Below are 14,262 nucleotides of genomic sequence, written 5' to 3' on the forward strand. Positions count from 1 at the left end.
CTGGCTGGAAACGGTGTATTGTTACTTCGCAAGCCTTACATCGGGAGTCATTACATCACAGGGGTTACATCAGGAGTCTTTATATTGCAAGTATGTTTTTGTACCTTTACTTTGCAATCTTTCACTTTGCAGGTAGTGTGTGTGTGCGCGCGCAAGTGTATATATGATTCTAATGTAGTTGTTGCAATATAATGACTGCTGATGTAAAGGCAAGCAAGGTAATAGCCTACATTCCTAGAAACAGTTGCGCAAGCTGTGAAGAGTAATGCTGTGCAACATGGCTGTATATTTCGACGTCCATTTTTTTTTTCTCACAATATTTAGGGCCTAGACATTATAATAGTGCTTGGGGTCATAGAGCTGTACAGACCTGTGGCTCTCACTGTGTATCTCAATTTATGTGCAGTATAGTTTTCTCATGTACATTAAAGTGAGCTGGCCTCACGGTGCAAACTGTATTCAGAGTGTCTGACCCGCCTCCCTTCCTTCACTAAGCCTTGGACGTCTGTCTCGCAGCGCTTGATTATGGTACTGGGGTTGAGTAGAGCTGAGGTCCAGGATAACCAGAGGTGACCGATTGCAACTGATGTGACGTGAGCCCAATGATGCAGACTGCTCCAGAGCCACAGGACCCGAGTGGTCACACCTTATCACAAGAGGATGGTGAAGAATGTCTAAAGCACTCTAAGGAAAGCTTTGGGGAGTTTGGACCCGAACGTGTAAAGCACCTGGTGTTTCTGGGACATACTGGATCGAAGGGAAGGAGGTTCTTGCATGAGTCAAGAAACAAGAAACAAAGAGAAATGACAATCTTTGAGACTAAAGAAAACAGCAGGTCTTTAGATCTTTCTACAAAGGTTGGGTAATTCATCAATTTGATCTTGAGAATCGGCGTTTCTCAAAACCTTTGAGACCCACATGTGCTCTCTAGAATTCACAATGTCAATGTCCTTAAACGGTTCATTGTGTTTCTGCTGCACTCGTAGAAACACCCCAAGCCCGAGTGGCCCGGCGTTGAAATGCCCGAAGAGCAGCCCAGCAGCCTCGGGCAGGCAGTGTCCTTGTGAAAGGGACAATGCTTTTGTACGGGTCCCCTTCGCCACGGGCATTTTACACAAGAAAAATGCTCCATTGTATTTTCTTGCTGGTCATCACTGAAGAAAGCCTCTGAAAGTGGTCCAGCCTCAACACTGGAGGAGGGTTATTGGTGTGGAGGCCGGCCATGAACTCTGTCGGATTGTTCAAATGTGACAACAACATCCACATCTGGTAACTAATTGAAATAATTGAGTTTTTCTGCACCATGGCCATAATGCAGGTGGGTGTTTGAGCCCTTCACAGTAAGAGAAGCGGGTAATCGTACATTACAAAAGATAATAAAGTAATGAAACCTAAACAAGCATGTCTACAGTAAGCCTGTGAATTCCAAAATGAGACCAACGACAGAAGTGTCATAAAGTACCTATCCATTCATAGTAATACATTTGATAACCAGTAGAAATGTCTGGTGTATTAAGTTGGGTGCTGATAATGGTTGTTCAGTCACGCTTCGAAAAAGACCACAGACGCACCCAGTCTGATTTCGATGCGGATGTTATTCATTCCCAGTGAATGAGTCCAGAGAGAGCGCTGGGCGGTGGAGCGGTTCCACTGCATTATTCAGTGCAGGGAAGGGGTGAATTTCTGCAGAGAGGCCTGCGCTCCCTCCCTGGGTAGCGAGAGGTGGGATCAGTTTAACTCAAAAAGAACTATTGATGGACAGAATGCAGAACAATGTCATACATTCACCCCAGTACAGAGATCGGGGCCTAAATCCATTGTTTTTTTGCTCACCATGCCATTCCAGTTGGGACCTGCCTGAAGAGGGGTGAAACCCCGAAACATGTCCTAGGATGCTTGTTTCCAGTCCAGGGAGGACCTGGCTTGGCAGTTCGGGCTGGACTGTTCCCATGAGGCACAGGGTCAAGACTGATTTGCATATGGCTGGGTTCAAACTGGAATGGCATGGTGAGCAAAAAAACGATGGATTTAGGCCCAGATCTCTGTACTGGGGTGAATGTATGACATTGTTCTGCATTCTGTCCATCAATTGTTGTTTTTGCAGGGATCAGTTTAACAGCCTTAAAACTGATGCAGTCTCGTCTGAGTTGCAGTGGCTGCAAGGAGAGGCCTCCAGTTTGACACGGATTGCTGTCGTTTCATCATAGTGCCACGCGCTCATGATTAACCAGGCGCAGCGTTTCAGAGGATGTTTCGATGGCAGGGAATCGGTGTTAACTCAGGCCACCATCTTAAAACGCGGATATAATTTGTTGCGTCTATAGAACAGCTATATGACTAGATCAAGATTAATAATATTTCAAACATGGAGTTCCAAATATGAAATAATAACTCCTCCTTAGCGATCTTAAACCGCGGATTTGCCAACACGATAATGTATATCAAGTTATCGTAACCTAGACGCAACTAGTTATATCGCGTTCTAAGATGGGGCCTGAGTTAACACCGATTCTATGTCATTCTACAACACCATCTAGTTAGTACGTCACCACATGGCGCCACAAATAGACGCCGTAACCTGACATCCCCTCACGTGATTGAGTTTCTTCGGACTACCCGGTGAGACGTCTTACTTAACAAGCAGGACGTTTTTTAGGTCTCGCCTGAGCCAGCGCATGTGCTGCTCTGGCGAGACGTTTAGTAAGTGGGCTCAGAAAATGCTACCATGGCCGGCCTAGAGCTTGCGATTACGCGCACAGGCGCACGCTTACGAGCAGAGGCGCCATCTAGCTTTCCTCACGCTCTCCCGTGCGCGCCTCGCTCTGCCTCTGTTTTGCTCGCGCTTCAACTCCCTCCCCCTTCCTCACCACAGGCCGCACGCTGAGACATCAAGGATGAGCGTCGCACGCGAGCGCTTTGCCATTCCACCTCGCAATTAAAACGCTAAATTCCTTCCCGAAAACATGCGTTCCTTTTTGCTTACATCGCTGCGTCTATGTGTGCATGTCTAGGTGAGTTTCATTTTACTTGTTAATATTGATTTATTTGAATCAAACCAAACATTGCCAGAAGCAAGATAAAATCCATACAGTCTTACATACATTGCCGCACACTTATTTATACAATGTGTAGTGTTTAACAAGTTAAAAGCGCCCCCAATCTGCAAACATGAGCACCTTTTTAGGTCTTGCCTGAGCCAGCGCATGCGCTGCTCTGCGAGACATTTAGTTAGTGGATTTTGAAAGTGCTACCAGAGGCTTTTTCTGGCCTCAAGCTTGCGTTCACGAGCCCGTGCACGCGCGCAGCCACCATCTGTCTTTCCTCTGTCTGGCCGTCATGGCTCATAAAGCCTTACAGCGCTCTCCCAAGCGCCTCGCTCTGCCCCTCCCCCACCACAGAGCGCGTCCCTGCGATCACTTTCGCAGACGCTCGTCCGCTCACTTTTATTTTCTTTCCTGTTCTTCGTCTTTTCTTTCATTTTTGTTTGTCTTTTCTCTCCATCTTCTCTTCCCCTGCGACAGAAACTTTCCTGATCCCTCCTTAGCAAAGCTTCCAAGTCAGTGGGCAGCCTGGGCCGCTGGCTACAAGTCAGAATGACGGCGCTAGAATTAAATGGTCTGTGGGCTTTAAGAAATGCATTGTTAACTAAACAACAACTTACTATGCAAGGCAGAGATATTGGCTTTGTAAATTCTTGTTTATAGCGAAACTCGACCCAAAGGTATCAGGGCGCATTATGAGCACCAGTTACATTATGAACAGACACAATAATATTTAGGCATGGGGAGATTGAGTGATGTGCCCAGAGTCACCAGTTTCAAGGTCGGCCTTGGATCAGAAGGATTCCACTATCCGCTTCCGCTATAACATACTACTTTTGATCGCTGTGTGCCAGTCCCTCCCCATTCTACCCTCCAGGGAGCCCAAGAGAAGGCGCTATCTTTCAGTTATGTCATTCACTTCCAGGGTCGTGCTCCTGTGGCATGTTGCACTCCCAGAACGCCGTTACCCTGCATGCTACATGAACTTGCATGCACAGTTCCAGCCCCGCGAGCTGCCGCTGCCTCTGTCTTGCCCCAGTGCTGCTTTGGTCAAACGCCTTTAACACAACAGACCGGGCTTTGTAGTCTCCGACCACCCACGGCAGACCGAGTTAAACACAGCTATGCCACAATTCAGGACACAGATTTTTGGCGTCTCAAAGAGACTGGACAAGAAGTTTATATTTAGTGTACTGGGATGTAAATGTGATTTAGTGGTTAAATCAGTAATTATGGAACTCGAGGCCTGTGGCTGTAACCCTAGGTTACCCTCTGACTCAAACAATATAATCACGGGACAACTCAAGCACTTCTCTCCGTGAAGCCCAGGTCCATTCTGTGCCGACCTGGGGGCGCTCAGTGATACGTGTACATCACAACTGTCGCTGTGACCTCTAGGTGGGTCACTAAGCAGCTGACATTGTACTGCACACTTTACCAGCAAGATGTCTCAAGGCGCCGATTAATTATCCCATTGGCTTCATTAGGTGCTTTAGCACGTGACACCTGCGTTCATTGATGGAACCAAGAAGAGGGTACTGGAGAAGTTCACTCGGCCTGCTGTGATTCCTGTCTTTGCATTCTTCTGTTGTGTTGCAATTATAACGGGAGAAAGGGAAGTGTATGTACATGCCTGTTACGGGATGTACCACTTCAATACATTTCACGGGGCAGCGTGAGATCTTTGGACCGACATTGATGTGCATCCGATTCCCGCTCTGCACCAGGCGTCTAAAAGGAGGCAGGGCTTAAAGTGGGATGAAAAAACTTGGGGGAGGTCTCTGAAAGGGGCGTGGCCAGTGTAATTAAGGGCGTGGCTTAAAACCCAAACTAAAAATCTGTGTTTACCATAGTGTGCCGCCTGACTTGTATTTTGCAGTTTCTGTCATTGCATTCAGATATGTGATACAACAACATCATACCTACAAGAAGGCAGGATTATTGGCTTTGTCAATGGTTGTTAGTTGCATAAGACAAATAAGCAGCAACTATCAGCGTAGGATTGGTAACGCAATTGCCCGCGGGGCCGGTGTCCAGTTTCAGCTGTGGGCTGCTTTTTTTTTTAGCAGTCTGGGGGCCGAATTGGCGGTTTCTGCGTGGTACGATGCCGCCAGCAACCCAGTGGGTGCCTGAGTGGCCTTTATGAAAGCAGACGGGTGGAGGTATCACCCCCTTTCTCTCGCTGGGCCAAACGATTAGTGTATGCATATTGTCGCGGGGGAGGAGGCCAGAGCAAAAGTGGCCTCACATGTTTTCAGGTGTGTTGCACCAGTGTAAACTAATCCGTGCATTTTATTTAACCCCCCCCCCTCCCCTTTTTTTAATAAAGTTTCGCAGAAACAGTGTTTTGCAGAAAGGCAATATGCAAATGAGGGCCACTTTTTTTTTTAGCGTGCCCGGGCCGATTTTTAATCCCAATCCAACACTGGCAACTATGGCTTGTTGTATATAATATTGAAAAAGCGTCCACTTAAAGCCCTGCTGACACCATGACTATGTCGCTGCTCCTGAGTTTCAAAAAGAGAATGGAAATCCAGAGAGAAAATTACTCTCTTCAAAGGATTTCCCTTCTCCTACAAAGCTCACCTTGCATGACATCATGCCTCATGCAGTAACTTCGCCACTAGTGAGAAGTGAGCAGCACACATCGATGTGCCTGCGGTCACTGCAGTCTGGAAAAAAAAGGACTGCCTGTGCCAAGGCACAAAACAGAGACCCGTTTCGAAGTCCCTTTAAAACAAGCATTGGCATAGCCAATACGTCTCGTCTTTGGGACCTTATAAGTGTTTAGCGATGCAACAGTTAATTTTGTTGCAGTAAGGATATTGTGCTGCATAACTAAATACTTATAAGGTCCCAAAGGCGAGACCTGCTTGTTAGCTTTCCAATGTATTAATGCGGACCACTTTTACTTTGGCGCCTGGGCATTTATACTAACGCTGAGTGACTGTGTTCCCTATGTAATACTGGCTTTATACATTCACAGACAATCTCCATTCATTAACACTCACATGAAGAGGGTCTTTTCAACCACAAACTTACTAACAGGGGGCTGTCTTCAAACTAAAGTGTGGCGAGTTGGCGCCTGGGCTGTCCTCAAACCCGAAGTGAGGGGATGGTGCCTGCATTTCTCCCTAACAATAACTTACAAAAAATATATATATATAAAGAGGGGCTCACAGCCACTTCTATTTGACCTCACCCTCTCTTCTCACACCTATTACAAAAGCTGAGGTGTGGGTTTTCATCCTTTGAAGGCGATCTCCTCGCCATTGCCGTGCTCTCCCCAAAACCCTATGTCTCTCACGCTATGAACACATGGGGGCAAGTATTAATAGTGGCTTCTCCGGATACTCACGTGCAGGGTCTAGTATGCGCGGCAGGTTGGCCTTCCCCAGAGCCTTCCTCGCTCCGCTGCCGGACCTCTTCTTGCCTCCGCCCGCTCCGGGCTTCTTGTTTTTCTTCACCACCTTCCATTTCCCAGCTGTCATAGACGCCATCCCGCCTCTTGCTGAGCCAGCGGGCCGAAGAGCGCCTTCTAACCGCCACGAGACTGCACGCAAGACCCGCCAGAAGCAGCGTAAGGCCAGTTACCAGGGCGATCCCAAACCCTAGGGAGCTGTGCGCAAGCAGCGCCGCAACCTGTTGCGTCACTCCAAGCTCGTCCGAGAGTCCACTGCACATGCGCACACACCACGCGCGGTGTTCATTAGCCTCTATGCCACGTCTAGTTGTTGCTCATGACGTCATGGTTAACGGAGTATAGGGTAGCTTGACCAATAGCAGCTTAGGGTTTTCGTCACGTTCACACATGCTTCTGCCGCCCCTTTTCTATTTTCACCATTCTTCAGCCTTCTCCTCGCGTGTCAGAAGCTGTCTTCAGGTTGACAGCAGGGTTCTACGCCATTGGCTAGGAGTGCCTGCTTTATCGGACCAATCACAATGCGTCATTAAGAAGGACTTGTTTGAATTGTTCAACTTTCTAACAGAGTGAAAAGACGAACGCTACGTATGTTTAGAGCAGCTGTGGACAGGCCAGCAAGTTAATGCAAGCATTGGCAATGCCAAATCGGTCTCGCCATTAGGATCATATATGTATTTAGCTATGCAGCACATTAGCGTGGGTCCTGAATCACTTTTGTACTAGACGTCAGGGTAAGTGCATATCAATAAGGAAGGCGCTTTTTGAGGCAGCAGAAGCCCTCCGCAGACATCAGCAAAAATGCTGAGTGTCGCGCTCCCTTCAGCTAATGTGCTGCATACCTAAATACATATAAGATCCCAATAGCGAGACCGATTGGCATTGCCAATGCTTGTTGTTTCTTGAGACTGATGCTCCTGAACATGCGCGGTAGTACTATTTCGCCTTATTATCGGCTCACGTGTTCTCTTTAGGATCAATACATTGCATGAAGGTTTTTTTCCCTTTTGCCATGGGGTATTGAGCTTTTACAACTGACTTTACATTGCACTCAAACATTTTCAAAATACAAAATTTTGCATATTTCTTTGCTAAGGAGCAGACCCTGAAATTTTAATTTTCACTCTTGTATTTAGTTACGTCTATTGACTTCCCAGATATCCGGTGATACTTACATACCCGGGTTTGAAGCGATGGCCAGTAAGACCTGATTTGCTTTGAATTTATACATTTCTGGTGAGGTTATTATATTCTCCTTAGATATACATGGCCAGGATATTTATTCCTGTTTTTTCTTTATGTGATTTAAAACTTATCTCCTTTTTTTCCTCTTTTATTCATAAGGCCCCGCTTTTTATTTTATTTGAACAGTTTTATATAGCGCTGGCTAGACCCAAAGGTATCAGAGCGCTTTACATGAGGACATAGCATCAAAACATTTTACATTGTTACATCAATTAGGGTTACAATTAACAATAAATGATAGGGAAAGAAAGACGTGATCTTAACACAATAATATAAGATATTAGAGCGGAACTTAACCAAGACTCAAATTATAGAAAAGGTGGAGGATAGAGGGAGACAGATAGGATAGAGGCAGGTGGATAGGGCCAAGGGGATCTGAAGGGGGAAGGTACTCAGTGTGCACATAGCAGTCGAGCAGTTGAAGAGAAGAGATAGAGGAGCCATGAAGAACAGTGAAAAGCAATGTCCGAAGTCCGGCTGGGTAGGTGACGTCCAAGGGGGTGAGCCAGAGCCAGACTCCGCTATAGCTGCATGGGACAGCTCCACCGGGCAGCGGTCAAGGATGTTCAGTCTCCACGGTAAATAAGACACAGTTTCAAGAAGGGAGCAGAATTGCAGAAATTCGAAGCAGGGGATAAGGGAGAGACAGGGAGACGGGGAGAAACTGAACCCAAAGTCCGGCTGGGTAGGTGACGGGCAAGGGGATGAACCAAGGCCTATCTCCTCAATAGCTGAGCCGAGCAGCTCCACCGGGCGACGGACACAATGCTCAGACTCCGCTGTCCGGGCAATGATCAGGTGCACTGAGAGCGACAGATTGGTACAGGGGGAGTGAAAAGCCATGGTCCGAAGGGAATCCCGATGCCATCTGGAGGACAGGCATCGTCCCTGTAGGGCTGCACAATGAAAAGTTCATCTCGGAGAAAGAAACACTGGCAGCCATGTTAGGATCAGGCAGCCATCGGACTCAGCCTCGAGTCAACAGGGGGTCCCCTCTCCACACCAAACACATACCAGGCACCACAGCACTTCAAGGGGAAAGGATGGGCCAGTCTCCTCCCCCTGCCACCAGAGCCCACCTGGATGCATCACTCCTCACGGCAGGCCAGCATGGTAGAAGCTGCCATTTTGCCTTGCGCTGGGGGGGCGCTCACCTCTGCCCTCAGCTACTGGTGCCTTCAGGATCAAGAAAAACCTGCCCAGCCCAACCGCTGCTACCCTCCACACACTGCGGTCGGGCCACACAGGCGGATGGAGGCTGCAGATCCAGCGATCACAGGGTTCGCCCTCCGTGTAACTGATTCGCCTCAGCTGCGGGCGCCCGCCGGGTAAGTTGATAGGGTAGCCCCCGATCTCGCTGCAAACCGGTGCAGTTTTCCGGGGGCCTGTTCCTGATGTCGCGGCCCCCGCACTTCTACGTCCGAACGTGGGTCCGTTTCACCTCGAGCACCATCTTGAGGCGCGATCGCCAGGGGAGGATTTGGCCGATAGCACAGCAAAGCAGCCACCGGGTGGATCGGCGGCCACAGCGGCAGACGCTTCCGATCGTCCGATGTTGGGCGTTAGCCCTTTCTGATGATTTAGTGGGGCTTGAAGTGCCTCGCTAGGTTGTTGAGCGCAGGGCTTCCACGGAGCTTAAGCTCTGGACAGCCATGTTGGAATTGGCAAAGCCAATAGGCCTGACTTGTCTTGGAGGTACAGCCCCAATGAAGGGGGGAAAGAGCTGGGGGTAGGAGAACGGAAGGGCCTGGTGAAGAGGGAGCTAGAACGTTTATTGACTTTTATACCATTAGACGGGATACAATTTTATATCCTTCTTATCACAGCAAAGACATAAGGCCCTTGAGCGGATCTCCCAGACATACTCTACAGATTTCTCAATCAGTAAGTGGGATATTGCATCAGGATATGTATTTACAGGGGTTCATAGAATACTTTACAACCTAATTACTGTATTCCGTTATTCTAGATTTACCCTACTTTGTAGGTCTAGGTAGCAGTTCGAAGAGTACAGTCTGGACTAGGTAGACTACCTGGATACCCAACATATGATTTTCGGAATCTAAAATTGAATAGAAATTTTAGGTAAGACCTTTTCTATCATTGCTATCATTATTGACATTTTCTATGAGCACCCTCTTTATGATCATTGTTTTTACATCACAAGATTAGGTATTCCAAGCCAATATTCTGCATACCCCTAACTATATATAGGATTGTCTCAGGAATATATGTATCCCTATCTTTAGGATAGAATCCATACTTCCAAATCAATTTGTGAAGCACGAGTTAAGTTTTTAAGTTATTCAAGTAATTCGTTTTTCTTCCCTGCCATGATTAAGCACAAATGAGTGAACATAAAGTAATAGTATACGCCATGTATTGATTTAGTCACATTGTACTGATAGTGTTTTTTCCTCTTATTTTAGTGAAAATTTTAAATAGACTTGGACTGAAGAAGGTGATGAATATTGTCTGTTTCACCGATAGGCGCGTCAGAACTTGCTGTTTGTTGTATAAACCTTTTTACTAATTGTTCATGGTATTGTTCATGTATTAGACGATCTGTACTAATGAAATTATAGATTTGATGTGTTTAGCGCAATAACATTGGTTTATTGTGGGCATAATTTGAATTTAGATTACATGATTGCAATACAACTACCTTGATATTGTGGACTGCGAAATACGGAGAAAACTGAATTGTGACTTTCTGTGTAACTTTAATGATTTTTAACATGTTTTGATTTATTGATTAGTTGTACAAGCAATAAACAATACAAAGACATTGTCTTTAACACAATAAATGCCTTGTTTGTCTAATTGATGATATTTGAAAAGAATTTCTTTTTGTTCACCCATTGATTCACTTTAATCTGTAGTTGTTGCATTATCTATAGACAGAGAGGATCTATTATTATACACTCCTCAGGCTAGGTTACATCTATAATAGTCTATCCCTTGCTTTACATCACAGGGGTAACCTATACATCTTTGTAGAACTTCCTTAAGAATAAAAAACAGTTGTTTAATGAAAAGGTAATATCTTCTGTTCTTGATATCTGTATAAAGCCCTTGAACACAAAAGTATGACAACACCAAAAGCATCTACACCATCCCCTAAAATACTCAGATAGTTGAGTGGGTGGTGTGTGGACCTCCCATGCATCCTGCAGTCTTTTCGTGACCTCCCCTAGCAGCAGCCCCTATGTGTATCCCACACTTATCCAGCAGTTTTGTTGTGGCCAACCCTAGTAGCAGCCTCTACATGTATCCCACACATCTCCAAACCTCTTCCCTTTCTGCTCAGTGCTTTTCCCATTTTGATTACAGATTTCCAAATGCTCAGTCCTCTCTTGTCCAGCTAGTAAAGGGAATGATTCATTTTCAAAGAACCCAATATTTGGCACATGAAACAGGGGTAATGATCAGTGCTACATACCAAGCTTGGGTCCAGCGAGGCCCCCTGCCAGACAGCGGCCATTGCCATTCTCCCAGCTCCGGGCACACCATCCACAGCGAGGCTGGCGGATGCAGAGAGCACACTGTTTGTAGAGGGAGCAGGAGGGAGCACAGCTTTCCAGCCCACTGAGCACACGTCCACACATACCTGCAGCACACCGCATAGGGAGGTACGTCGGGCTCATGCACTAGAGACCAAGGAGAAAAATGAGGATTAGAAAAGTTGCAATACATAGAAACTTGCACACCCATAATCACCTACTTACCATCACGTCTACAGCGTAACCTCCTTTGCACTCACGCCAATACCTCATCATCGACAGGAGTGGGCAATAAATTCAAATACACTAGCAGAGTTTGTAGAGTTTTGCCCGCTCCAAGTTACATGGGGTTCCGGCAAAATTCTCCCTACTGCTGTGTGAATTCGTTTTTTTTCACGCCGGCTCGCCAACGCTAAGTTGGCGAGCGAGAATTTGCATTCACTAGCACAATTTTCGGGCACTTTACCGCCACCCGGCGTGATTTACTCAAAGCAAGCAGTCCTCGCAGGTCATGACCTATTGAGGCAACAAAGCTACCGCTCAAGTACAAAATTTACTCGAGCTGCAGCAGAGAAGCAGCACCCTCTGGTGCGCCACATGGTGCCGTTTGAGCTGATTTTGCAGTGTGGAAAAAGCTCCTGGCGCTACTATTTGCGTGAGCAGTGCAATGTGTCGAATTCCACCCATTCACAGAACTCTGTAGAATCTCACTGTGTTTGTATGTATCTCTGCGGTATTCCGCGAAGTGAAACTTCGCAAGTTCTGCCCATCCCTAATCATCAATACATAAAGACTTCTGCATCCATCATCACTCTACCCCCACGGCATCATCTTAGCTCCAACACCATAATGTCGCTCCATATCATTATCACTCCACTCTCACACCAGAATTTCAGCATGCCCACACTATCACCACACAGGTCCCACACCATCACCTCTGGGCCTCAATTCCATCACATCTGCGTTCTCTACTATAATTTCTTCTGACGCACACCACCACATGCCCCCATAAAACCCCTTCTGCACCCTCCAACAATTCCATCTGAACATCTTACCCCATTTCCCACTTCACCGGGGCATAGATATGTGTCATGTGCTGCACACCTTCAGATACACTGCCCTGTCCCAATAAAAATGAACCCTCCAATGCGATGCATTTCATGCTCAAACATATCTCTACGCAACTAAACACTTCTGTAACACTAAACTACAGCTAAGTAATGACGTACAAATCCATATGATTATCACTCACAGTTACACAGCCCTCCATTGGTCGTCACTTTACGAGCATCTCCCACTCTATTCCCATCATGCATCTCTTGAGAGACTGTCAATTGCCCCTTATTACGCCACTCCTTCATTGTACATGTACTGTCCCAGCACTCCACAAAGGAAGCCCTTCATACGCACACGCACCTGCTGCAGGCCCACACTCCATCTACACTGCTGCCATCCACCATCTGCCCCTTTGGAGCTGAGGCAATCACTGCAGTTTGTGTGGTTGTGGCAGGGAACAGGACAGGCCAGTGGGGGAGAAGACTCCACAGGCATTGGAGAAACGTTCAGCAACGAGTGACTGAAGCACGTCCAGTCATAGGTGGGCTGCACGCTAAGGATCCGACGGGTCTCCCCTGCAAAAAGAAAGGAAGAAAGTCACAAACAAAGACTGATTAGTGAGGACTACTAAGGTTTGTAGAACAGCATCGAGGAGACTGAGAAGTAAATCAACAGGGATCAGAGCACCACTGATGAGCAGGCAGCATTGAGGAGACCGTAGTAAATCAACAGGAATCAGAGCACCACTGATGAGCAGGCAGCATCGGGGAGACTGAAGTAAAGCAACAGAGCTCAGAGCACCACTGATGAGCAAGCGGCATCAAGGAGACTGATGTAAATCAACAGAGCTCAGAGCACCACTGATGAGCAAGCAGCATCGAGGAGACTGAAGTAAATCAAAAGAGCTCAGAGCACCACTGATGAGCAAGCAGCAGAGGAGACTGAGAATTAAATCAACAGGGATCAGAGCGGAGGAGGAGCCTAGCGCGCAACCAAGATGGCCGCGTAGGTGCGAGGCTCCCGAGGACCTCCGCGACCTCCTGCATAAATCCTGACTATATCCTGTCCTAGATGAGGGGACTGTGTTCGTGAGACCGAGCTGAGGTGCCACCCGTTTTCCGTTTCCAAATCGGACCTCGGACACCGGCGGGAGCATCGATTGAGGTTTGCGGCCTTCTCCACGCCGGCCCCCCGGATTGGAGTTGTGGGGCGATCCGGAGACAAAGTGAACAACAGCGGCGGGCGAGGCTGGGCGATTCGCGTACCCCGCACTTTCACTTTCGCTTTCGCGCCCTCCTTGCTGCCAAGCGAGGTAGGGTCGCGAGGCGGCGTGCGGTGGTGTGACTTCATCGGGGTGCCCTGCCGGCCCGCCAGCTGTGATCTGCCCTTCGGAGCTGTGGTCGCCCTCCCCCGGAGCCCGTGAACCGGTCTGTCGGCCCTTTTCAAGGAGATTGGCACGATTTGGGGACTGGAGCCATGTCCACGAAACAAGATGGCGACCGGGCAAAGGTGAAATCGACCCGCCGTGGCGCAGCCCCTCAGTCTAACAACATGGACCGCTACACCCTCCAGAAGGGATCTCCAGAGGCGCCGCGTAGGTCCCCTGTTGGCCCGACTGATGCCCCTGCTTTGCCCGCGGATCTGACCCTCCGGGACGTCATGGGCGCCATCGCCGAGATGAAGGCCTCAGTGGACCAGCGCTTTGACACTCTGGCGCAAAAGATTGACTCGGTCCTCGTGGATGTGGGCCTGGTGAGGGCCGATCTGTCCAAGACGAATGACGGGGTCGACTCTTTGGCCCACACCACCTCGGGCCTCACAACAGACGTGGCGGCCCTCCAAAAGGAGGTGCGCCGACTGGGCCAGGCGAGCGCCCTGATGGATCGTCGACTGGAAGATTCCGAGGGTCGGGCCCGGAGGAACAATGTTCGCATTGTCGGGGTGCCGGAGGGACGTGAGGAGGAGGCGGCGGATCTGTTTGTGGAGGACCTGATCC

At 48.1% G+C, this 14,262-nt stretch overlaps 1 protein-coding gene across 1 annotated transcript in view; it reads right to left on the reverse strand.

The window, feature by feature from the left end:
* MEGF8 (multiple EGF like domains 8) overlaps positions 1-14,262 on the reverse strand; it is a 634,126-nt gene that overhangs the window by 91,603 nt on the left and 528,261 nt on the right. Inside the window, exons 36-37 of the mRNA XM_085615576.1 lie at positions 12,627-12,841; positions 11,150-11,357 (exon numbers count right to left, since the gene is read on the reverse strand). Coding sequence (XP_085471702.1) covers positions 11,150-11,357; positions 12,627-12,841 — 423 coding nt within the window. The remainder of the gene's footprint in view (positions 1-11,149; positions 11,358-12,626; positions 12,842-14,262) is intronic.

The sequence above is a fragment of the Triturus cristatus genome, chromosome 7 (genome assembly GCF_964204655.1).
Source record: "Triturus cristatus chromosome 7, aTriCri1.1, whole genome shotgun sequence".
NCBI lineage: Eukaryota > Metazoa > Chordata > Amphibia > Caudata > Salamandridae > Triturus > Triturus cristatus.